The sequence below is a fragment of the Balaenoptera musculus genome, chromosome 11 (genome assembly GCF_009873245.2).
Source record: "Balaenoptera musculus isolate JJ_BM4_2016_0621 chromosome 11, mBalMus1.pri.v3, whole genome shotgun sequence".
Taxonomy (NCBI): Eukaryota; Metazoa; Chordata; class Mammalia; order Artiodactyla; family Balaenopteridae; genus Balaenoptera; species Balaenoptera musculus.
In genome coordinates, this window is record NC_045795.1 from 52,455,076 (window position 1) to 52,481,228 (window position 26,153).

At 47.3% G+C, this 26,153-nt stretch overlaps 3 protein-coding genes and 1 long non-coding RNA gene across 5 annotated transcripts in view; 2 read left to right on the forward strand and 2 right to left on the reverse strand.

Moving 5' to 3' along the window:
• GLB1 (galactosidase beta 1) overlaps window positions 1-9,241 on the reverse strand; it is a 91,357-nt gene extending 82,116 nt beyond the window's left edge. The window contains exon 1 of one of the 2 annotated variants that reach the window (XM_036868771.1): window positions 9,082-9,229. In XM_036868771.1, coding sequence (XP_036724666.1) covers window positions 9,082-9,153 — 72 coding nt within the window. In that variant the 5' untranslated portion in view covers window positions 9,154-9,229. Of the gene's footprint in view, window positions 1-9,081 lie in introns of both variants that reach the window. The other variant, XM_036868770.1, reaches the window with a different exon arrangement.
• Window positions 5,220-8,374, reverse strand: TMPPE (transmembrane protein with metallophosphoesterase domain). Its single transcript, XM_036868772.1, has 2 exons — window positions 8,343-8,374; window positions 5,220-6,914 (listed from the first exon to the last, which is right to left on the reverse strand). The coding sequence occupies exon 2, from the start codon at window positions 6,803-6,805 to the stop codon at window positions 5,462-5,464; it is 1,344 nt and encodes a 447-aa protein (XP_036724667.1). The 5' UTR covers window positions 6,806-6,914; window positions 8,343-8,374; the 3' UTR covers window positions 5,220-5,461.
• On the forward strand, window positions 8,788-12,790 carry LOC118903586. The gene is made up of 3 exons (XR_005021839.1): window positions 8,788-8,878; window positions 11,738-11,880; window positions 12,750-12,790. It is a non-coding gene; the product is annotated as an uncharacterized LOC118903586 (long non-coding RNA).
• Window positions 12,791-21,241: 8,451 nt separating this feature from the next.
• LOC118903899 (cartilage associated protein) overlaps window positions 21,242-26,153 on the forward strand; it is a 35,975-nt gene continuing 31,063 nt past the window's right edge. The window contains exon 1 of the mRNA XM_036869421.1: window positions 21,242-21,950. Coding sequence (XP_036725316.1) covers window positions 21,480-21,950 — 471 coding nt within the window. The 5' untranslated portion in view covers window positions 21,242-21,479. The remainder of the gene's footprint in view (window positions 21,951-26,153) is intronic.

Here is a 26,153-nt window from a genome sequence, read left to right on the forward strand (position 1 = left end):
ATAATAATTGCAAATCATATATCTGATAAGCGGTTAATATCCAGAATAATAAAGACCTACAACTCAACAACAAAAAAAATCAAATAATATGATTTTAAAATGGGCAAAAGACCTGAATAGACATTCTTCCAAAGATGGTATACAAATAGCCAACAAGCATATGAAAAGATGCTCAACATCACTAATCATCACAGAAATGCAAATCGACACCACAATAAGTTATCATCTCACACGACTATCAAAAACAAACAGGGACTTCCCTGGTGGCGCAGTGGTTAAGAATCTGCCTGCCAATGCAGGGGACACGGGTTTGAGCCCTGGTCCGCGAAGATCCCACATGCCGCGGAGCAACTAAGCCCATGCACCACAACTACTGAGCCTGTGCTCTAGACCCTGGGAGCCACAACTACTGAGCCCGCGTGCCACAACTACTGAAGCCTGAGTGCCTAGAGCTCGTGCTCCGCAACAAGAGAAGCCCCGCTTGCCGCAACTAGAGAAAGCCCGCGCACAGCAACAAAGACCCAATGAAGCCAAAAATAAATTAAAAAAAAAAAAAAAGAATCTGCCTGTCAATACAGGGGACACGGGTTCGATCCCCAGTCCGGGAAGATCCCACATGCCACGGAGCAACTAAACCCATGCGCCACAACTACTGAGCCTGTACTCTACAGCCCACGAGCCACAACTACTGAGCCGCGCACCTAGAGCCCGTGCTCCGCAACAAGAGAAGCCACTGCAATGAGAAGCCCGTGCACCGCAACGAAGAGTAGCCACCACTCGCTGCAACTAGAGAAAGCCCGCACAGAGCAGAGACCCAGTGTAGCCATAAATAAATAAATAAATAAATAAATAAATAAATAAATAAATAAATAAATTTATTAAAACAAACAAAAAAGTGGAAGGTAAGATTTGGTGAGGATATAGAGAAACTGGAACACCTGTGTACTGCTGGTGGGATTATAAAGTGGTCCAACTGCTATGGAAAACAGTATACAGTTTCCTCAAAAAATGAAAAATAGAACTACTATATGATCCAGCAATCCCACTTCTGGGTATATATCCAAAAGAATAGACAGCAGGGTCTCAAAGAGATATTTGCACACCCATGTTCACAGCAGCACTATTCACAATAGGCAAGAGGTGAAAGCAACCCAAATGTCCACTGATGGATGAATGAATAAAGAAAATGTGGTATATACATGCAATGGAATATTATTCAGCCTTAAAAAGGAAGGAAGTCTTGTTACATGCTACAATGTGGATGAACACTGAGGACATTATGCTAAGTGAAATAATCCAGCCACAAGAGGCAAATAATGTATAATTCCACTTGTATGAAGTACCCAGAGTAGTCAGATTCATAGAAACAGAATGTAAAGTAGTGGTTACCAGGGGCTGGGGGTGGGTAGGGGAGTTGTTGTTTAATGGGTATAGAGTTTTACATTTGCAAGATGAAAAAGCTCTGGAGATCTGTTGTACATCAATGTGAATACACTTAACGCCATTGAACTGTACACTTAAAAATCACTAAGATGGGCTCCCCTGGTGGCGCAGTGGTTGAGAATCTGTCTGCCAATGCAGGGGACACGGGTTCGAGCCCTGGTCTGGGAAGATCCCACATGCCGCGGAGCAACTAGGCCCGTGAGCCACAATTACTGAGCCTGCGCGTCTGGAGCCTGTGCTCCGCAACAAGAGAGGCCGCGATGATGAGAGGCCCGCGCAACGCGATGAAGAGTGGCCCCCACTTGCCGCAACTAGAGAAAGCCCTCGCACAGAAACGAAGACCCAACACAGCCATAAATAAATAAATAAATAATTTTTAAAAAATCACTAAGATGATAAATTCCATGCTATGTGTTTTTCTATCACACACACAAAAAAGACAATTGAGATAATCAGGAAAAACTGAAAACTAACTCTTTACACAGTTAACTGCATTTGAATCCTATACTTACCTGTAATCGATACAGCCACCTAATCCTCAGACAGTGGAAAGAATACTTTTATTAAGAGGTAGAAAACCTAACTTCTAGCCCTAAGTCTCCTAACTAGGTATAAGATGATATTAAAGAATTACTGTGAATTTCATCGGCTATAACAGCATTATGGATATGCTTTTTTTAAAAGGATTCATACTGAAGCATTTGAGGGTGAAATTATATTTTCTAAGATTTGCCTTAATATACTCCAGACAAAAAAGAAAGAGTGTAGGGCTGGGGTAGATGAGAAAGAACAGTAGAACAGTCACAAATGTTGAAGCTGGGTGATGGGGATTCTGTTGCTGCTCTCTCTAGTTTGTGAATACTTCCAAATTTTCACAATAAAAAGCTTTTCAAAAGAACAAACAAAATAAGGGGAAAAAAGGATGGTCGGACGGATGGATGTTTGGAATGAATGGCAGTAGGATTAATGTATTGAGGTTTTATAACAATAGTATCACAGTACACAGGCTATTGTTAATTTTTAGAAAGCTTTATGTTTCATTTTAGCTTGCATTTAACAGATTTTTAAAAAGAAACTAGAATGAAATTGAAAGCATTTTCAAGCTTCAAGTAAATGTTTCTCACCACCTCCCCCGGCAATAAATAAACAAATCAAAGAAGGTAAATGAGTGAAGAACAGGGAACAGAGGTACCAAGGGGGCCGTGGAGAGCAGCCCACCAGGACCATATCTGGACACAAATGGAGAAATTTGTGCTGGGAAAACTTCCACCACGTCACGGAACACAAACCAAGTGTGAGAAGGTGCTGCTGACTATTCCTTGGGCACAGAAGATGGACCTGTCTTGTTTTTGTTAAGAGAGGAATCAGTCAAGCAAGGACTTCAGAGCAGGGATGACAGGTGCTCAGGACCGAAAAATGCTGGCACTCAGGGAAAGAGAAGAGACAAGAAGGTGCAAGATGAAAAGCAGGACTGATGGAAGCGAATTCCATCCAGCTCAGGGCACTGATGAGAAAGATCCCAAATCAAGAAACCAGTGAAATAATACTTGGTAAAGCAGGAGACACACACGACCTGTTGCACCATAAGGTGGAAGACAAATGGCAGAACTAGTGTAGACTGGGGGTGATCCCAACTGGGGTCAGGGCACGAGAAAGTGAGAAGGTCTGGAAGTGACCTTCCTGAAGTGGGGAGCTTGAGTGATGCCACCGAGAAGGCAGTCAGGAAACTTGAGCTGAGCTGGGCGCTGCCCTTGGCAAAGCACTTCCCCCTCCTATAACCCCACCATCCGCAAAATGTGTTAAAAGAAAGGCTCTCCAGAGTCCTTTCCTTGGTTCTGGATAAGTTTTTCTGCAAACTTATTCCTGGCTGTAAGGATGATTAAACACGAGGGGGTAAATAATAAGGAAACCACTGAAATCTCAACTCAAAGATACATTTTAAACTTGACTGGAAGACCCGCTGTCAATATTCTGGTTGCCTGGAAACAAGGAAGGTGGTCTCCAGGAGCCCCCAGGGTTCCACTAACCAAGAGGACAAGGGGGAAAATGGAGAGACTCGCCCTGGCCAGGCTGAGTGTGCACAGGGAGACAATAACACAGGCAAGAGACAGAGGAAAGCAACCCCAGCAGTTGCTGCTGTGACAAATCACTGGGCCCCAGCGGCAGGCGGCATGGTACCCACTCCTGTTCCCCAGGATTGGCTGCTCCATAAATTCTCTGTGCTCCTGTGACCAACACAGCCCCTTTGCAGGCCCCACGGGATGTTTAAAAGTCAGCAACATCGAGTGCTTCCTTGTGACTGAGCCACAAGCAACTTCTGCGCCATGTCTTAATACCCTCCCTGCAAAACAATCTTGAGGTAGATATGATAATTATCCCCATTTCAGGGTGAGGGAAACCGAGGCTCAGTGAGGTCATTTGCCCGATGCTGCCTGACAAGAGAACAGGAGGGTGAGCCCCTCCAGTCAGAGTTCCCTGTTGCGGAAAGATTCTCAGTGAGGCCTTGTCTATCCGGCCTTATTGCTACCCCAGGGTCAAAGGGTATCCTACCTCTGGCACAGAGGCCGGCCAGGGAGGGTGGGGCTGCTCCAGGCACGGTAACCCCTGCCTCTTTCTCTGAGGGTCCAGCTCAGGGATGGCCATCTGGTTCTGTGGCCAGAGCGCTCGGACAGCTCTGATGGGGTCAGGCTGGTGGGGGGGGAAGGGGGGCAGTGAGCCACCAGCAGGAAGGACAGCCCAGCATCCCAGAGCCAGGGGTCCCAGGGAGGGAAGGCCTTGGGGCCCGCGGGAGCTCAGTGCCCTGCCACTCGCCATGCAAGCCTCAACCTCCCTACCGGTAGAGAGCGAACCTCCGTTTCTGACCCAAACCTGGGGTGGAGGGTGTGCACTCCAGTTTCCTGACTGTCCCTCCAGGCTAACAACCATCCTACACTGAAACTGGCTGACCCCCTTCCGCGTCTGGCTCACGTAGTTACTGTGAACCGAAATCGGCCTCAAGCAGACCACTTCAAAAGGGCATCAGGTTATAGGCCCTTGCTTGTTCTCGTTACAGTGTTACTTGTGTTTGAACACTGTCCTCGCCTGTCAGGGTACAGCTACTTACCATCAGGCAGTGGGAAGAACACTGGTCCTGGGAGGCAGAACACCTGGCTTCCAGCGGGCATCTTCCATAACCCTTGTGCTGCTGTCAGTGCTCTACCTCCCTTTGCCTCGGTTCCCTCATCTCTCAGCTGGGGAAAGTCGCCTGTCCCTAATCACCTCATCCAGGTGTTGTATAAAAGGAGCCAAGTTTGGCAAACACCCTCTGAATTCCTAGGCAGCAGCACTATGACCTTCATTCACCTACCAGTGTTCCCATCCTTCCACCCCACCCCCAACCCCAAAGGCCCAGGAGCACAGCCAATCAGACAGCATCACTCAAGGCCCGGAACAGGATGAGCCCTATATTCCAGCCGATTTGGCTGATGCTCTCAGTAAAGGTGACTCTGATAGAACCAAGGGGGGAAAAGAAAACCTTCTTCTCCAGCAGCCAGAGGGGCCTCCATCTCGCCAGTTCTCCCAGATTACCTAGCCACACTGCCCCTTCCCCAGAAAGCTCTGGATCAATGCTTTTGAAAACTGCTTAAGTCCTAAAGAGGCTTTTAAAATACCAAGAGTCCCCTCCCTACTCCACTTTCCACAGGCATCCCCTTCAAGCAACCCCCTGATTCAGTTCATCCCCATGAGTTCTGCAGAGAAGGAGGGCTTACTCCACATCATCTGGAAAATAGATGCCTGTTCCTACACATGTGACTTTAGGGGCCTCACAAATGCACAGAAAGAAGCAGATGGCCATCTATAGAGTTAACTCGCCTGGACTTGCCAGGCAGCCCCACCACTGATCACGGGTGCAAGCCAGTCTTGTGACAAGCGTGTGCTGGCAGGAGAGACTGGAGGGGATAAAGCAGGCAGTCTGCTCTGCAGAGGGTCGGGGACGGAGGGCAAGGGCAATGAGGAGGCGCACGGGGCAGGGGTGAGTTCAGGGAACCCGCTGCAGGATGAGCTCTGTAATCTCCGCCCTGCTGCCCAGTCGCATGGGTATCCCATAGTAGGCCGTGCCTGGGCTCACATAAACAAATGTAGTCTGGGCCACTTGGTACAGACCAGCAAAGAAGGGGTTCAGGAGATAGGCTGCCACATTCAAGGGGAAGATCTGCCCAGCGTGAGTGTGCCCAGAAAGGATCAAGTTGATATCTGGCCGAGCCTGGAGAGCTCTCTTGGCAGCCAGGGGCTGATGAGCTAGCAAGATGGTGGTGTGGTCCGGGCTGCAGCCCCCCAGAGCCTTCTCGAGATCCATGCCGTGGCCAGAGTAGTGCAGGATGTCTGCTTCGATGTCGTCCACCCCGGCCAAGCAGATCCAGTCATCATCCTCACCCCCGCCAGGCTGGGCCTGGGTGGCAGAAATCTTCACGTTCTGATTGTGAAGGGGCTTGACGTTCAGGGATTCCAGCAGCGCAAACCAGTTGCTGACATCTGATGTGTAGTACTCGTGATTCCCCGTGACGAAGTAGGTGCCGAGGCGTGAACGAAGCTGGCCCAGAGGAGCGACGGCCGTCCGGAGGACAGAGGCTTCGGCATCGCACAGGTCACCCACAATCACTGTGACATCCGGTTCCAGCGTGTTCACCATCTTCACGAACATCTCCATCTTGGTCCTGCCCACCGTGGGGCCCAAGTGGATGTCCGAGAGCAGCGCGATCTTGAGGTTGTCCATGGAGGCGGGCAGCCAATGGATGGGCACCTCCACGGTTTTCACAGCCGGGGGCTGGGCAGCGTTCAGCAGCCCTACCACGCTGAGCACGGCGGTCACCAGCACCGCCAGCGCTGGCCTGAGTGCCAGCTTCCTTGTCTTGTCAAGGCTGCCCACCACCCTGCCGGCGTGCAAGGCCAGGAGCTGGTAGGCCTGCTCCATGCCACTGAGGGTACAGAGGAAGCAGACCATGATGATGTATGCCCCGAGGCAGGAGTAGGCCGCCAGGGAAAAGAGATAGGGCTCCTCGGCCACTAGAAAGAGCATGGTGAAGAAACTGGAATGGGCCAGGGCCAGGAAGGCCACAATGGCCATCTTCCAAAGCTGGAAACAGGCCGACTCTGCAGCAGGGGAGTGGCTGAGGTTGCTGACGGTGCTTCGCCAGATGTAGAGGGAACCGAGGAGCATGAGCGAGTTGGCAAACAGGGCGAGCTGCAGGCGGAACAGCCACCGCCAGGCCCTGAGCTCGAGGCTCTCCGCCAGGTAGGAGCGGGAGATGACCATGGACACGAAGACAGTGCCGGCTGCCAGGGCGGCCTTTGCGCCCAGGGACAGCTGCCTGAAGATCGCCATCACCTCTGCTCCTAAGAGGGTCCCCTGCCAGTTCTGTGCAGGCGGGCTCTGGAAGGTGAGCTCCTTAGATAGGACAGTGGCCAAGGACAGGTTTCCAGGTCAGCTCCGCCTGCAACCAGGAACCGGCGTCAGCTTTGTGGGATATGAGAGCTTCCTTGTCCCCAGTCAAAACCTGAAGGCCACTTACACCTGCCCAACCCACCTTGAATCCAAGCCACTCAAATACCAGTCAGTTGCTACATTTTATTATTGAAATACAAACACGCTGGATTATAACAGGATGGGCAGTTTCATTTTCTTACAGTTTTCTGTATGTTTAAGGTATTTCCATAATGCATATGAACTTTTATAATAAGAAAAACATTATTCTAAACCAGCGGTTCTCAAAGTGTGGTCCAGGGAGACCCTTTCAGGGGGTCCATTAAGTCAAAACTATTTTCAAAAACAGTACTAAGCCATAATCATTCTCTCATGAGTGTACAGTGAAGTTTTCCAGAGGCTACATGACATGTGATATAGCAAGACTGAATGCAGAAGTAGCTATGAGAATCCAACTATCATCTATTAAGACAGACATGAAAGAGATTTGGAAAAATGTACAATGTCACTCTTCGCCCTAAAATTTGGGAAGAAATATTATTTTTCAAGAAATATATAAAGTTTATTAACATATAATGATTTTATGATTTCTTAAGTAAGTTAATAAATATTTTTAAATGTTCGGTTTTAACTTCTAGGACAGTTAATGTTTGAGAACCGCTGTTGTAAATAAATGTAAAGAAGGAAATCATGGAAAGCTAGTCGGCTGGTATCTTTTTCAGCTCTAGGCCCAGGAGGGACACCTAGACACCTGACATAAGGATTCCTGGGGTGAAGACAGCCTCCTGGCAGTCACAGGGCAGCCCCTGTGACTGATGCTGCTCAAGGATAATGAGCAACCACGACACGGCAGGCTGCCTTGTCCCCCAGCTCCTCCTCCATAAATCCTTAACCCTCCCGTCTCACAACCCTCCTAGATATTGGTTAAGATCTGCCTTCTCCCCATCTTTCTCTGCCACTGAACCCTTGAACTATTCTCTTGTGGCTCTCATAGCTTGCTAGTTCCCACTCCAGGGCTCCCAGACAAAAAACTGGGGCAGGGGAAGCACAGACCCAGGTAGACAAAGGTTAGCAAATAGTCATTTGAGGTGACCTTTTCCCAAGAAGAACCCCAAATGAAAATATTTTCAACAGTTGTTTTCCAAATAAGATTCTCAACCTCGGTTTAAGATAAATATGTGTATATGTATATATATATATATATTTTTTTTTCCCCCCTGCCCTACGCACTTTACTGAAAGCCTTTTATCAAAGGTGTAATTTGCAAGTCAAAGTTCACCATTTTCCACTTATAAAACAAGTCCCAGACTCAGCCCACCCGAACTCTGGAGGAACCAAAGTTGGTTCCCTGAACGTGTAGAGAGACAGGCGCCCGTTTCAATCCCCCGGTCCCTCCCCCCTCAGATCCACCCCACCTTTCCAAGGCCGTGATGCTGACCTTCCCAGGAGCGATTCGGAGTTCCCTCGGCCCCTGCCTTAGCTCTGCCGGGTGGACTGAGGCTGTAGTTCTTCTCCCGCAATGGTGAACGCCCCGCACCGCCCAGCACCTCGCCCCGCCAGACCTCCCTCCAGCAACGCTGGCGGCTACCTGCAGCCTGCCTCGTGCCCACCGCCAAACCCTGAAGGTTTGTAAAATCCAAGCCTTAAAAGTAGGCGGCGGGAAGGGCCGAGAAGGGCACGAAATGTCCGAAAAGAGAACACCTCGAAGGTAATTAATCCAATGTTCCCATTGCGGGGGCCTCTCCTGACCCCATTTTTCTCCTTCCGGAGCGCTCCGCAGACCGCTGGCGAAGGAGGGCGCGCCAAGCCAGAGCCCAAGGCGCCCTCCAAGAACGCGCGCTACTTGGAATTCCCCTCCCGGAAACCCGCAAAGCTGGAAAGCACCTCATCTCAGCCCCTCATTGCACCAATAAGGAAGTAGGTCCCAGCGAAAAGAGGCGGCAGGGGCGGAACACACGAGCGACAGAGCTACTGGTAAGGAAGCTCGCCCTGCCCGGCCGGCCCTCTGCCGGCTCAGCCCCCTGCCTGAGCTCCCCCGGTTGCCTTGCGGGCCCGGGCGCGCCTTGGGGTCCCAGGACCTCCGCCCTTTGGGACCCCAGGTGGCCGCAGCACCAGCCCGGTCCCCCGCCAGCCTGTCCCCTATCCATCATTCCTGCGCGGGGGTCCTGTGGACTTACGTGCAAGCCACGCGCAGAGCCCAGCAGCAGCGGCACCAGCAGCAGGGAGAGGATGCGAACGACCCCCGGCATATCCACCCTCCGGCCTCCTGGCTCCACAGTCAGCGCCCGGGCAGCCGCCGGGTGTCACTTGACTGAGGACCCGCGGCCTGGCACCGCCCCGCGCCGGCTCCGCCCCGCGCCCCGCCCAGCGGCCGCCGGGCCCTGAGCCCAGGGAGGCGGGAGCCTGGGGCCCAGCGCGGCCGCGTGACAGCAGGATGGTGTTATCTGGCCCCGGGAGGCCTCCGCCGGAGGGAGGGGCCTTTTGCAAAGACCCTCAGGAGGCCTGGCTGTCAGCAGCTTGATAACGCGCCTCGGGATTGGCCTTTAACAGGGGTCTCCTTGCTCCCTGGTTCCCTTGACAGGACAGAAGAGGGAAGTTCAGGCCAGATAAACCTAAGTGGGCTAGATGGACTCCCAGCCCTGCCTACGGGGCTGTCCGGAAGACTAAACCAGGGGCCTGGAAAGTGTGGTTCCCTAGACCAATCCTGTCTCTGATACGTGTTAGAAATGGAAATAGCAGGTCCTCGCCCAAGAAATTCTAGGGGCGAGGACCCTCCAGGTAGTTCCGATGCATGCTAAAGTTTGAGAACCACTTTTCCAGGTTATTGATATATTTAGAGGTGTGTTTCAACTGTGGCGAAATCTTTCCGAATGCCAACCCTCAAAGCACCAGGGGCTGCGGAATTTTTATCTCATCGTTGGGTTTTGAGAGATAAGAGTAGCAACACCTCCCATCTTTCAGTTTTGCACTTGAGCCTCTCAACATCCCTACGATGACGCAGATCTGTCAACTGAGCATAAAATACAAGTTTTATCCAAGTTTTACACTCGTGAAAACGAAGTCTCTACTCTGTGAGTTAACGTGTCCAGGACCGCTGGTTAACCACTAGATATGAGTCTGAAGTTAAGTCTTTCCTACCTAGTTCCCCGAACTCTCTGAAAATCCCCCTTTTCTCAGAGGAAGGAGCCTTTAGGGAAATCGATTTCAAATATATGTATTTTTCCAGCTTTACTGAGTTATAATTAACATTCCACAAAATTCACTCATTTTAAATATTTTCGACTTTTATATTGTTAACTTAGTTTTGAAAAATAAAAATGTAGGGTTAGGGGATTCCCTGGTGGTCCAGTGGTTAGGACTCGGCGCTTTCACTGTGGTGGCCTGGGTTTGATCCCTGGTAGGGGAACTAAGGTCCCACAAGTCTCAGGGCACAGCCAAAAACAAAACAAAACAAAAAAACAAATGTACGGTTAAATTATGCGGTCTATTGACAGACTCCTAGACTAAACTTTAATTAGGCTCCTCTGACTAGAGACTCTTTTAGACTCTTCTAGACCTGGACCTTGGCCTTCTGTGCCTGTCCTGTCCTTGCCGGCCCTGCATTGTCCAGCCTTAGCAAAGAATCCTGCTAAGTCAGTTTAGGAACAATCCCCCAATTCTTGTTATCTGATCAAGGTCCTCATTCCCACCCCACCTCTCTTTGACATCTAAGTCCTTGACCTCCCCTTAGCAAGAATCCCTTGAGATCTCCTCTTATAATTTTTCACCAACAAGCCCTTCTCTCTGCTGGCTGTAAATCCCCAGCTATCTTTGCTGTACTTAGAATTGAGACCCATCCCTCCCCACCTATGGCAGTAGAGTTGACCCTTATTACAAAAAGTCTTGAAGGAAGTCTTCCTTACCATTTTAGCAAGTGTCAGAATAATTTTTTTCTTTAGCACTATTTTTTACAACTTGTGCATCTTTTTAAAACTTAGTCTGGATTTTAACACTGTGAGTGACGATTATAAAAGTCAAGAATAGTGGTTACTTGTGGGGGTGAGGGCCTGAGATTGGGAGGGGCCCCATGGAAGGGCAACAAAGTTTTGTTTCTTGAACTAGAGGGTGGTTACAAGGGTATTCGCCATTTAGTCCTTTACTTGTTTTCTGTTGCTTTCTGGTTTTTTCTGGCCTTGCTGTGCAGCATGTGGGATCTTAGTTCCCCAACCAGGGACCAAACCCAAGCCCCCTTCACTGGGAGCACGGAGTCTTAACCACTGGACAGCCAGGGAAGTCCCTCATTGCCTGACTTCAGAGCCCGAATTATTTTTTATTTTTATTTTTTAATTGAAGTATAGTTGATTTATAATGTTGTGTTAGTTTCTGGTGTACAGCAAAATATATTCTTTTTCATATTCTTTTCCACTATAGTTTATTAGAGCCCGAATTACTTTTACAAGGCCATGCTTCTGTGCCTACTTTATTTCTAGTTCCTGTCCAAGTGTGCATATAGAGTGTGTGCTGGTGTGTAAACCTCCTGCTCCAGGTTGTGGGGAATATGAAATGACCTTGAGAAGGCTATCACCCCATAGGGAATCACTTCCAGTAGAAAGATGTCCACATATACAACCATATATGCGGCATGCTCTGATATAGACCGGTGCTACTCTAAGTGTGGTCCGAGGACCAGTGACATAAGGTAAGTACAGAAATTCAGAGTAGGTATTTGGAAACTTATAGCAATTTGAGAAAGTTTGTCTGTTGCATCTAATAATGAAAAAATTAGATGTGAATTTTATGTCTATTTTTATTTATTTTTTCTAGTAATTTTTTGTTATAAATTTGTACAACCAGATCAGTCCTTGAAAGATGGGAAAGAGCACTGATAATCGCAGAAACAAAAGTGATCCTTCACCAAAGGTGGCTTGAGAAGCACAGAGGCCTCATCAGTAGCCTAAGAACAATGAACGGAAGAGACATATGCGGCCCAATAACAGGTAAAAACTTTGTTTTTCTATCCTAACAGGGCTTTGCACAAGTTAGGATAAATTGGGAGATTGGGATTGACATATGCACACTACTATATATAAAATAGATAACTAATAAGGACCTACTGTATAGCACAGGGAACTCTACTCAATACTCTGTTATGACCTATATGGGAATAGAATCTAAAAAAAGAGTGGATATATGTGTATGTATAACCGATTCACTTTGCTGTACAGCAGAAACTAACAGAACATTGTACATCAACTATACTCCAACAAAAATTAAAAATAAATAAGTAAATAAAGTTTTAGAACAAGAATCAATCTCCCTTTGAATGACCTGTTTTCCACTGTGGTCCTAACAGAGCTTTCCTCAGGTTCCAGTGTCAGTTATTTTCTTTTCTTTCTTTTTTTTATTTTTCTGGCCTGCACCACGTGGCATGTGGGATCTTAGTTCCCTGACCACGGAACGAACCCGAGCCTTCTGCACTGGAAGCTCAGAGTCTTAACCACTGGACCTCCAGGGAAGTCCCCCAGTGTCAGTTATGATCTGTATTTCAGTGTAAAAATTTAGCTAACTTTACATTTCTAATATTTTTAAAGTTCTATTAAAATGATTGTAATTTGCAATAGGTTTTAGGAATACTAAATGATAGATGTTAAAAGCAAGGAAAAAACCAGGCCTCCACTAAAAAGAAATGACAACTAAATGCAGTGCATGATCCCAGATTGGATCGTGAACCAGGAAAAAAAATTGCTACAAGAAACATTATTGGGACAATTAACAAAAGTTGAATATAGACTATGGATTAGAAAATAATATTGTATCAAGATTAAATTTTCTAATTTTGATAACAATACGGTGGTTATGTTCTTAGGAAATACACTCTGGGACTTCCCTGGTGGTGCAATGGTTAAGAATCCGCCTGCCAATGCAGGGGACACCAGTTCGATCCCTGGTCCGGGAAGATCCCACATGTCACAGAGCAACTAAGCCTGTGCGCCACAACTACTGAAGCCTGCGCGCCTAGTACCTGTGCTCCGCAACAAGAGAAGCCACCTCAATGAGAAGCCCGTGCACCACAACGAAGAGTAGCCCCTGTTCACTGCAACTAGAGAAAGCCCACGTGCAGCAACGAAGACCCAACACAGCCAAAAATAAAAATAAATAAATAAAATTTAAAAAAAAATTGTTAAAAAAAATCACACACACACAAAAAAAGGTAATACACTCTGAAACATTTAGGGGTAAAGGGGCATAATGTCTGCAACTTCCTCTCAAATGATCATATGTATATGTTTATATATAAAATTATACATAATACATAATATACATATTATTAGATGTACATGATTATGGAGCAAATAAGGGCAATAAGGCAAAATGTTAACAATTGATGAATTAGGTAAAGGGCATATAGCAATTCTTATATGAAAATAAAAAGTTATTTAAAAAATAAATAATAAAGCCTCCTGCCAACAGATGCGGACAATTCTGATGTGCAGCAATTCCTCATGCTTCTCACGAGTCTTTGAGTTTTCTGATACAGTAAGTCCCAAGACCTGTATCCTGGGGTTAAATTGTGCAACCAACTGATGGGTATGGTTATGAAACAATAAAAAGATAAAATTGTGAAATCATTGGACAACAGTTTCCCCACAATCCCAATAAAAGTTAACAGCTGTGTCCCAGGACTGGCCCATCCCTCTTTAAAGAGAGAAATCTTTTTTTTTTTTTTTTTTTTTTTTTTTTTTTTTAACAGCTAACGTTATTTATTTATTTATTTATTTATGGCTGTCTTGGGTCTTCGTTTCTGTGCGAGGGCTTTCTCTAGTTGTGGCAAGCGGGGGCCACTCTTCATTGCGGTGCGCGGGCCTCTCTTGCTGCAGAGCACAGGCTCCAGACGCGCAAGCTCGGCAATTGTGGCTCACGGGCCCAGCCGCTCTGCGGCATGTGGGATCTTCCCAGACCACGGCTCGAACCCAGACCAGGACTCGAACCCGTGTGCCCTGCATTGGCAGGCAGATTCTCAACCACTGCGCCACCAGGGAAGCCCTGGCCCATCCCTCTTGACAGTCATGAGCATTAGGATGCCCTTGTCACCATGTCCTCGAACTCCCTTTCAGGAGTCTGAGATCTAAAAACAAATGCCCCAAGTGAGGCCGGCCTTAGTGGGGGGGAAAAATGACTTTGTTTTAAACACTCTCTCTCCTATCTTCTTTCGCCTTCACTATCTGGCAAAAGCATCTGCTTCCCTAGGGTCTCCCAGCTGCTTCTTTGCAGTGTTGTTTTTTCCCCTTCGTGTCTGATCTAGGCCTGTTGTTTCTTCTTCGTGTGGGCCCCCGGATTTAGCCCCCTCTGTCTTTATATCCACATCTGCAGCCATGGTTCATGTCTCTGAATGATCACAGTAGTTTTCTAGCTCAGTCGAAGGTTACAACTAGATATGGCCAAAGGGCTATTTGTTTTGACAGTCACCATGTTGGCCCATCGGTGTCTTAAATTTTATATAATCAATGGAATTGTCAATATTTAATCAGGGGAATTTACATAATCTGGATTTCCAGTTTCTCTTCAAAGATCAGAAGGTCTGGCCATACCAGGGTAACAGTAGATCAGAGATATGCATTGGGACATTCTTTAGGCAGGTAGGTTCTTCCAGTTGGCAACGATCTCCATCTGGTCCACTGTTCTTTTGACATGGCCTGCAGGCCCCATGAGAGATTTAAGTTTGCAACTTCTGGGTCAGAGAGTTTCCATGGTAATTTGATCACAACCTCTCTAACTGCTATATCAAACATGATCTGTGTGATGCCTCAGATTCCCTAGTCACTTGTCTCCAGAGCTCTAGGCTTCCTGTTCCCCCCAGCTGCCCTGGCAGCACATCTTCTGCCCCAAACCAACCGTCTGGAGTTTCTGGCTCCTCTACACACCTCTGCACTCACTGGAACAAAGCACCATGCTTCCTACGTGGCTGCCAGAGGCTGGGTGGTGCAACCCAGAGGGGCAGGCAAGTTCACTCCCCCGTAGAGAACCATAGTGCAACAGAGATCAGAGGAGGAAAAGAGCCAGTAAATAAATGACCTCTCCCTTCTTCCCTCGGATCAACTATTTCAAGGAGTGGTTTCTCTGTATAGCCTGTTCAGAGACATTCCAGTAGTCTAGTGGGTCCACATGCCAAGGCTGTTCTGAAGCCGTAGCCAGTGTGGTAACACATTACTTTGTGTTGCGTCTCATCCTTCCTTTCCCTCTTTGCCTCTCCTCTCTCTTCCACTGTCATGGGTTTACCTCCCAAATAAAGAATGAGCACTTAATTCTTGACTCAGCCTCCGTTTTCTAGCCCAGGATAAGATAATTATTTGTTGAACATGAAGAAATTGCTCTGCAGCCTACCGTTGCCTGTATGTATTTCTTGAACTTTCTCTAACCGTGGGTTTTGGGGACGTCCTCTTAGATTTTGCTTTTAGGACCATAGGTCACAACTCATTCCCAATTCAAGTCCCAGATTTAATACCTCTTTTGTAATGAAGTAATCAGTGCTTGCACTAGCTGAAGGAGTTCTTTCCTTCTAACAATTTCCACACCACTCTACCTACATCTAACTTATGACATTTATCTTTCTCTGTGTTATGGCCCTTTATAGTCTGTGCCTTAACTCAGGCCCTCATCTTTCTTTATTTTATTTAATTAATTAATTTATTTTATTTATTTAATTTTTTTGTGGGGGGCACGCCATACAGATTGTGGGATCTTAGTTCCCTGACCAGGGATTGAACCCAGGCCCCCAGCAGTGGAAGCATGGAGTCATAACCACTGGACCGCCAGGGAATTCCCAGGCCCTCATTTTTCTCATGGAGATCACACTGAGGGGTCTCCTATGGTGTTATTTGGCCTCCAGTCCCATCACTTGTCTTCTCCTTTGTAGTGTTGTTTTCTTCGCCCCGAATCTTCTTCCTTTGTTCATTTTTGCCTCCAGCAAACTTCTATTCCATTTTTTCAGGCCCTTTAAAGGAGTTCAACAATGGCCCCGGGCTTCCCTGGTGGCTCAATGGTTGAGAATCCACCCTCCAATGCAGGGGACACGGGTTCGAGCCCTGGTCCGGGAAGATCCCACATGCCGTGGAGCAAATAAGCCTGTGCACTACAACTACTGAGCCTGTGCTGTAGAGCCTGCGAGCCACAACTATTGAGCCTGTGTACTGCAACTACTGAAGCCCACGTGCCTACAGCCCCTGCTCCGCAGCAAGAGAAGCCACCGCAAGGAAGAGTAGCCCCTGCTCGCCTCAACTAGAGAAAGCCTGTGCGCAGCAGTGAAGACCCAACACAGCAAAAATAAATAAACAAATTTTAAAAAAAGAAAAAAAGAATGGCCTCTTGCAAGAAACTTTCCCAGACTCAGACTAGATTAGTGCTATAGACTGAATATTTATGTCCCACCCCCAGCCCCCACGGAATTCATATGTTGAAACCTAATCACCAAAGTGATGGTGTTTGGAGGTGAGGTCTTTGAGGTCTTTGGGGTGATTAGTTCATGAGGACGGGGCCTTCATGAATGGGATTAATGTCCTTAAAAAAGAGACCCCTGGGACTTCCCTGGCAGTCCAGTGGTTAGGACTCTGCTCTACCACTGCAGGTGCCCAGGTACAATTCCTGGTTGGGGAACTAAGATCCCGCATGCTGCGTGGCCAAAAAAAGACTCCAGGGAATTCCCTGGTGGTCCAGTGGTTAGGACTTGGTGTTTTCACTGCCGTGGCCTGGGTTCAATCCCTGGTCAGGAAACTAAGATCTCGCAAGCTGCCCAGCCAAAGAAAAAAGAGAGAGACTCCAGAAAACTCCCTTGCCCCTTCTATCCGGTCAGGACCCAGTGGGAAGACGGCCATCCATGAACCAGAGAGCAGGTTCTCACCAGACACAAATCTGCCAACACCTTGATCTTGGGCTTCTCAGCCTCCAGAACTGTGAGAAATAAATTTCTGTTTATAAGTTATCCAGTCTATGGTAATTTTGTTATAGCAGCCTGAACCCACTAAGACAGTTACCCAGCTCTGTTTGGGGCCCACACAGCACTCTTTCCAGCTCTGGTGGTGGGTAATTGAAGGTTTACTTATGTCTTCTCCAGACTTTGAGTTCCCTTAGGAAAGAGGTGATATTTATTTAATACAGTGCCTATAGGTTCACTATAGGTTAATGGAACAGTTCACTATAGGTTAATGGAACAAATGAAAAAAATATAGATGTCTTATCTCTACTCGACTGGAAGTTCCTTTCAGTCGAGGATATATGTCTGATTCATGTTTGCATTCCAGTGCCAAGGGCAGGACCTGGTATAAGGTAGATGCTGAACAGTGTATTGAAAGAATGAATAAATTCATAATGTGAAAGAGAATTTGTCATTAAAGTCACCTGGGGGACGCTGGCTCCTTTAGGGAGGAGACACTCTTGGACACAGCTCTAGTGAAGCTGAACAGACCCCGGAAGCAGGGGTCAGCCACTGTAGACATTGTCTGGTTTCACTTCCATTTATAAATTGTGTTGAATTATCATGGGAAGCAACTGTTCCCTCCACCTCCACCTGCTCACCCACGACCGTCTCCTCAAAGGCAATTCCAGTTAACCTTTGCTGCCCCACAGTCTCTCCCCAACTCTTTTTTTTTAGTGGCGGGGAGCTGTGCCGTGTGGCTTGTGGGGTCTTAGTTCCCAGGCCAGGGATGGAACCTGGGCCCCCTGAAGTGGAAGCACAGAGTCCTAACCACTGGACCGCCAGGGAAGTCCCTCCCCCACTCTTTATACTCTGGCCACAGTAGCCTTCTCTCCGTCTCTTGTACCCTTCTTGTCTCCTCCTCCAGAGCCATCTTCTGTGGGCCACCGGCTTGTGATATGTGGAGGTAGCCTGGGCTTCAGGGAGCTCCCAGAGATTTCCCAAACCCCACTCTCAAAGCAGAATGCCCTGGAAGTGGCATAGAGCTGATGGACTTGGAGGGGCTGGGCCAAGATAATGAGGTTGACTCCTTAGTGGTGACCAACACCAGATGATATTTCAGCAGAGGACACAGTGCACGTATGACAGTTTCTCTCCATTAACCACACCAGGTTGACTTAAACTGACGTCAAGGACAAGAGAGGAAGCCAGATGAGAAGAAAAAAAGAGGGTACACTTCTTGTTAGTGGGACTGAACTCTTTTCTGTTTATTGGCCCCTTTGTGTGTCTGTTTTGGAATTGGGGTATTGACTTTTTCATGTTCTCCGTACATTAAGGATATCAAGCCCCAAGCAAGATGGTCACAGATTGGGCAGGAGTTTCCAGGGGACCAGGTAAACTCTCGTCCCAGCTCAGCTCTCTCCACAGGCTTCCCCCCACTCCCACCTCCCCCCACCACCTCCATGACCCCATTCAGGTCTCTGCTCAGACATCACCTCCTCATGCAATCTCCCACCCTCCCCCATCCCATCCACTTGTTTCATTCTCTTTACATCACCATTGCAATTTTTTCCCCTAAAAATTGTTTTTAAAATAACGAAGAACTGTAAAATAATATCTTTAAAATATATGTATGGCATGAAAAAATGATGCAGTGAATGTTCCCATACTCACTCGCATCCCCTCTCCCTCCTGTGACCCTCTGCCAATTCCATGTCCTTCCTTCCACCTTGCAGGAAACCACTCTCCAAAGTTTTTGTTTATGGCTCCTTTTTCATTACAGTTTTACCCTGCGTGTTTGTATGAAATAAGACTGTATTACTTGCATTCCTAAATAATATTTTGTGTACTTTAGCATATTTTTAAACTTTTAGACAAGTGGAATCATTCTTCTTTTCTTTTTAAGGTTGAACTGTGTTGTTATGTGTACCTGTAATTCTTTTATTATCCTCTGCTGTAAGATATTCTCCTCTGCCCACATCCTCTCTCTCTAAAAAAAAATAAAATCCACTCTTCTGTTTTTAGACAGGTTATTTCTGCTTTCTGCTATTAGGAACTGTGCTGCTGTATCATACCCAAAAGACTTATTAATTACAAAAGAAAAAAAATGAAGTGGAGAAAATGGATACGACCTTAACAAGGTAATCAAAATTAATGTCACCGATAAGGTGATAAGGTAAGACAGTGTGTTCCTCCTGTGACAGCCGAGAAGGATGGTATTCTAGTCCAAAGAGCTTAATCTGAATCTAATCATGAGGAAACATCAGAGAAACCCCAGTGAAGGGCTTTTTATAAAATAACTGGACTGTGTTCTTTTTTAAAATAGACTTAATTTTTAAAGCAGTTTTAGGTTTGCAGCAAGACTGAGTGAAAGGTACAGAGATTTTCCACATACCTTCCACCACTACATACACACAGCCTCCCCCGCTATCAGAATCCCATACCAGAGTGGTATATTGAGTACAACCAATGAGGCTACTTTGACACATCATAATCACCCAAAATCCATGGCTTACATTAGAGTTCACTCTTGGTATTTCACAGTCTGTGGGTTTTGACAAATGTATAATGACATTTATCCACCATTATAGTATCACACAGAATAGTCTCACTGCCCTAAAAATCCTCTGTGCTGTGCCTGTTTATCCCTCTCTCCCCCCAACACCTGGCAGCCACTGATCCTTTTACTGTCTTCAAAATTTTGCCTTTTCCAGAATGCCATATAGTTGGAATCATACAGTATATAGCCTTTTTATATTGGCTTCTTTTAGTTAGTAAAATGTATTTGTTTCCTCTATGTCTTTTTTGCGGCTTGATAGCTCATTTATTTTTAGTGCTGAGTAATATTCCATTGTCTGGATGTACCACAGTTTATTTATTCATTCGTCTATTGAAGGACATCTTGTTTCCTTCCAAGTTTTGGCAATTATGTAAAAAGCTGCTATAAATATTTGTGTGCAGGTTTCTGTGTGGACATAAGTTTTCAATTTATTTCAGTAAATACCAATGAATGTAATTGCTGGGTGGTATGGCAGAGTATGTTTAGTTTGGTAAGAAACTGCCTAACTGTCTTCCAAAGTGGCTGTATCATTTTGTATTCCCACTAGCAATGAATGAAGAGTTCCTGTTGTTCTACATCCTTGTCAGCATTTGGCGTTGTCAGTATTTTGAATTTTGGCCATTCTAATAGGTGTGTAGTGGATCTCATTGTTGTTTCGGCCTGTATTCTTATACAGTGTCAATGGTATGACAAGAAAAGCTGAAGGTTCAGATTCCAGAACACTAGGTAAAAGAGAGAGCTAGATTCAACACCGGATATTGGACCGCATCCTGACCAGGGGGATAAAGTGCTGTAAAAGACATTATTAGGACAGTTGACAAAACAGGAATAGGGAATATAGATTAGTCTTCCATCAATGCTAAGTTTCCTGAATTTGATCATTGTCTGTAGTTTAGTTCTTAGGACATACATATCAATGCTAAAAGATTAAGGGGTAAGTGACCTCATGTATGCAATGTACTCTCAAATGATTCAGAAAAAAACAGAGATAAATATAGAGAAAGGAAATGTGGCATAACTTAGCAATTTGTGAATGTGGATGAGGGCTATACAGGAATTGTTTCCACTATCCTTTTAATTTTTCTGTAAATTATTTATTTATTTTAAAAAATATTAATTTATTTGGCTGCACCGGCTCTTAGTTGCGGCCCACAGGATCTTCGTTGCAGCGTGCAGGATCTTAAGTTGCAGCATGTGAACTCTCAGTCGCGGCATATGGGATCTAGTTCCCTGACCAGGGATGGAACCCAGGCTCCCTGCATTGGGCGTGCGGAGTCTTAGCCACTGGACCACAGGGAAGCCCCTCTATCCGCATCTTTTGATGCACACATACAAGTTTCTCGAGCGTATTCTTTTATTTATTGGTTTTTTTTTTAATTTTAAAAAAATTTTGGCCGCACCGCTCCTGGGATCTTAGTTCCCCCACCAGGGATTGAACCCGCGCCCTCAGTAGTGAAAGCGCCAAGTGCTAACCACTGGACCGCCAGGGAATTCCCTCTCCAGCGTATTCTGAGGAGTGGAATGGCAGTCATAAGGTGTGTGCATCTCCAACTTGATTAGCTTAATAGTTTACAAAGCGCCACTGACATCCTTGTTAATTTTATTAATGCATTGTCTTTCTCATTGAAATGTAAGGTCGTCGCAGTGCCATCAAAGTGTAGGCCGTGGACCCGCAGGATCAGTCTCATCAGGGTGCTGGTTAGAATCACAGATCCTCAGACCCCCATCCCAACCAGACTTGCTGAATGAGAAACTCTGGGGTCACGGTCCAGGAATCTGCGTTTTCACAAGTCCTCTAAGAGATTCTGAAGTGTAAGCAGCGCTGATCTGTGATCCATTAGGGCCGCGTCTGGCTTGCAGACCGCCCTCTATAAAGGAGCGAACAGTGGAGCCCGGGATGACGGGTTAGATGGTGCAGGAACTAAAGGGCAGCGCCTCTCCCCAGGACACCCGCTCCGCGCGGGCAGCTTCGCCCGGACCCCCGGATTGGGTGGGGAGGGGCAGCCGGACGGGGCGGGCCGGAGGCTGGCGTCCCCGCCTCCCCAGCATTCGGCTCGCCGCGTCGCTCAGTCCTCCCGCTTCCTTTCCTTCTCGCACCCCTCCTTCCTTCCTTCCTTCCGCCGGGAGCGATGGAGCCGGGGCGCCGAGCGGCCGCGGCGCTGCTGGCGCTGCTGTGCGCTGGCTGCGCGCTGCGCTCAGGGCGCGCCCAGTACGAGCGCTACAGCTTCCGCAGCTTCCCTCGGGACGAGCTGATGCCGCTCGAGTCGGCCTACCGGCACGCGCTGGACCAATACAGCGGCGAGCACTGGGCGGAGAGCGTGGGCTATCTGGAGATCAGCCTGCGGCTGCACCGCCTGCTACGCGACAGCGAGGCCTTCTGCCACCGCAACTGCAGCGCGGCGCCGCAGCCCGAGCCCGCCGCCGGCCTCGCGCGCTACCCGGAGCTGCGCCTCTTCGGGGGCCTGCTGCGCCGCGCGCACTGCCTCAAACGCTGCAAGCAGGGCCTACCGGCCTTCCGCCAGTCGCAGCCCAGCCGCGAAGTGCTGGCCGACTTCCAGCGCCGAGAGCCCTACAAGTTCCTGCAGTTCGCCTACTTCAAGGCAAGTCCGCCTCGCCCCGCCCCGCCCCCAAGCCTAGGCCCCGCCCCTAGGCCCAGGCTGTGTCCATCGGTCCTGGGCCGCGTCCCACCGCTCTTTCTTGACTTAGTTCTTTCCCACCCCGCGCTGCCAAAGGACGCCTTCAAATCCTGTTCTCCCTATTCTTCGTCTTCAGTAGAGATGAAAATACTTTTCTTGAAGTGTTGTTCTGAGGCGGAGAACGTACATAGAACGCCTAGCACAGTGTTATTTGAAGACGGACTCTTTCTTTAGTATATACCATTAAAATCCCATTTCTCAAGTGAGTGGTGCCTTTCAGTAATAGGGCTGAAGAGGACCTGAGGAGCCGGCCAGTCCCTTTTAAAGAGGAAATTAAGGCCAGGAAAGGGCAGGGCTCCTTGGAAGGACACTTCCCTGCCTGGAGGAGAAGAAGCTGAGCGCTGTGATTCATCAGGGCTGGCGCTCTGGGCTGGCTGTCCTTCATCTAGAATGTAACACAGTTGTCTTCCTTCTTTTTGTGGCTGCTTACATTCTGCCTGTGATTGCTGGCTAAAAATAGCCACAAATTGCAGTCTCTATCCTTTAAGTCCTTGCTCTGGGGACCCACAAGTTTTAAGAGGGGCTGAATTCCCTGTTACTGGATAAACAGGTTTTAGCTTGGTGGGTCTTCACCGGGTTTTGCCAATAGAGACCTCTCAAAGTCCAGTTTCTACTTTCTCTAACCGAAAACGATTTTTTAAACTTTGCTTTCAGTCTTTGGGCTGCAAGATCTGTTTTTCATATTTCCCTGAAACGGAGCTGCGAGTCTGTTGCATTCATATGAGCCATAAAATAGCAGAAACCCTAAATAGGAGAAAAGCTGGGTTATTTCTATGCCTGGTTACAGTTTTATATAAGTATCAGATTTGTGAATGTTTGTCCTGGCAATAAAAAACAATTTTAAATAGAACGGGGATAAGATTAATACATTTCCAGAATGTATGAAATGCAGAAGTGATGGCTGACTCATACAAGCGGTATTTTTTACGCTAAAAAGGACTCGTTTAATCCTCTCTTTTTTGTAGAGCTTTACAGCTCTACAAAATACAAATACAGTCTGAGCCAAATTTGAGTCACATAATCAAGGGGAAAACGTTTTATTTTTAAACCTGGAGAATAGTGGAAGCTCTGATTTCTTTAATATACAGATGACTTTGAAACAAGTGCTGTAGGGAGGAGGGGACTGCAGTGCTACAATGTGACCAGAAGGCAGGGGTTTCCTCCATCCTGGCATCCTCAAAGGTTAGCAAGTTCATAGCTTCTCTCAAAACTCTTTGTAGGTCTTGTAACAATCACTTACTTAAAAGTCAGTATAGGGAATTCCCTGGCGGTCCAGTGGTTAAGGAGGCTCCGCACTTCCACTGCAGGGGGCATGGGTTCGATCCCAGGTCAGGGAACTAGGATCCTGCAAGCTGCGGGGTGCAGCCAAAAAAAAAAAAAAAAAAGTCAGTATAATACCATCCGTCTTAGTATTTTGAGATCACTTACAGGGCAGGGAGAAGTTTAGAATTTTATAAATAAACCAGAACCTTCCCTTAATTGCTTCAACTGAAAATCACTGAAAAAGTGATTTGGGGTGATGATATTGTATGGCTGATTTTTTTTTTTTTCCATAATGGTGTTTATATTTTCAAACTCTGTTTCTGGGTAGAGAGGAAATAATTGGTGACAGGCACATTCATTCTACCTGGCACCTGACGGCTGGCGACAGGTACTGGAGATGGATGGTGCTTCCTGCTCTAGCAGGATCTGAAACCACGGTAGGTTTCATGCCCCCAGCCTGACTTAGGTTCGTGTCATGAGCTGTGGGTTCTCTCTGTGGCCGCCATCTCCATGAAATGCTCATCTTCCCCACAGGCCGAGGAACAGGTGGGCCCCAGCGCTTTATCAGATCCTTGATGACACTGTTGAACTCTGAGCTGACAGAGCTGGCTGCCTCGCAGGCATGCTTACCCTGTCTTTGCCTGGACCTGGACTCTGTCCTCACCTGGTTGAGTGGTGGCTGGTTTGGCAGGTGACTGGGAGCCTCTCGTGCAGGTGGTTGTCTCTCAGGAGCCCATGGCAGGGTAGGTTCCCCCACCGCCTCCTTCTCTAAAACCTGCCTGGGGTCTGTCAGAGGTTTAGCTGTCAAGATGTGGCTCCATGCTCCAGCTGACAGAGCTGGAGTTAAAAATGAATAAAATCATCCTTCAGGAAGGGATTCCATTCTGTAAAACTCAGGTCCTGAGTGAGAGGCCTTAAAAATCCCACTCTGTGCCACTCTTTCTAACTGCTCTTCTGAGAATCAGAGAATCTAATTTCATTGGCACATGCTTTAAAAAGGACTGCATTCATACTCTTCCCTTCCTTCTGGCTGCCAGACTGGCCTTTTTCCAGCCAGGAGTATAAAGCTGTCTGTAGAACTCTTTCAAAGGCAGTTCTGGGAATTCCCTGGTGGTCCAGTGGTTAGGGCTCTGTGCTTCCCCATCCCCCTTCCGGCCCCCACCCCCCGCCCAGAGTTCCATCCCTGGTCCATGGTCCATGAGCTAAGATCCCACAAGCAGCCGGCAGCAAAGCCAAAAAAAAAAAAAAAAAAAAAAAGGCAGTCACACTCCAGGTCCTGGCATTCCCCAAATATCAGCACTGACTTCTGGGAGTCTGTCCTTATCACCACCCATCACTCCTCCAGGGCAGCCACTGCCATTGTCTTCAAATGACTGGGCTCCCATTCTGGGGCAATTTTGCACAGGTATGTGCTATCCTTTGATTCTCGGAAATCCAGAGCGTGCCAAGTATCCCTTTATTTTTCTCTCTCCAAACTGAATTCCCTAATTCTTGCCCCCAAGTGTCCCTCTGGATTGGCTGAAGGAGTCTCTGTGCACGAGATCCGGGGGCCTCCTCCCCCCCCCCACCAGGTTGTGCTGTGATACCAGGGGACCGAGGAGCCAGGACATCGCGGGGGGCCCTCTGTTTGCTGCTCGCGTGTCCACACAGGGAAGTGTCCCTGTCCTCGGCTGCCCACCTCTTGAGCCTCCCGCCCCCAGAGCATCCCATTCCTCTCTAAGGACTTATGCTCTCCTGGGCTCTGCCTGCAGGTGCCAAACCTGAAGGTCAAGGGCCACAGACCTTGCTGCCCCTGCAGACCCCAAGGGGGACTTTCTTCTGGCCTAGAGGATTCCTCTTCCTCCCTCTTCTTCCAGGCCAGTCAGCTTCTTCCTGCAGCTCCCTCTCCCAATTTCCTCCTCTTCCCATACTTGCCAAGTTCTCTCAAGAGTACAGGGCTTTTGTCATGTTTCTGTGTCCTGACCAGACAGCTACCTCCCATGAGGGAGTGAACTCAGAATCAGCTGACCACCACCTAATGGGGAGAAAGAGAGAGGGGAAAATAGAGGGAAACATGAATTAATTTCATGAAATATTATGCAGTGGTGATGTTACATCCAAATCACTGGTATTTACCAAGTCCTGCTTTGTCCCAGGAACCTGTGCCAGGCACCAGGAGTGCAGACATGAATGACACTGCTGGTCCTTCAAGGCTCAGAGTCTGGAGGGGGAGACAGACACATTAGCTGAGACCACAAAGAGGTGTGAAAAGCAGGGAGACAGAACACAGGATGACACAAAAGATGCTATCATCAAAAAATTCACAAACAATAAATGCTGGAGAGGGTGTGGAGAGAAGGGAGCCCTCCTATACTGTTAGTGGGAATGTAAATTGGTAGAGCCACTGTGGAGAACAGTATGGAGGTTCCTTAAAAAACCAAAAATAGAGCTACCATATGACCCAACAAACCCACTCCTGGGCATATATCTGGAGAAAAACATGGTCCAAAAGGATGCATGCACCTCAATGTTCATTGCAGCATTGTTTACAATAGCTGTGACATGGAAGCAACCTAAATGTCCATTGACAGGTGAATGGATAAAGAAGATGTGGTACATATATACAATGGAATATTACTCAGCCATAAAAAAGAATGAAATAATGCCATTTGCAGCAACATGGATGCACCTAGAGATTGTCATACTGAGTGAAGTAAGTGAGACAAAGAGAAATATCGTATGATATTGCTTATATGCAGAATCTAAGAAAAAAGATACAAATGAACTTATTTACAAAAATAATTATATACATTTTAAATATAATGTATTACATATATTACATTATATATTATATAGTGTATAAAA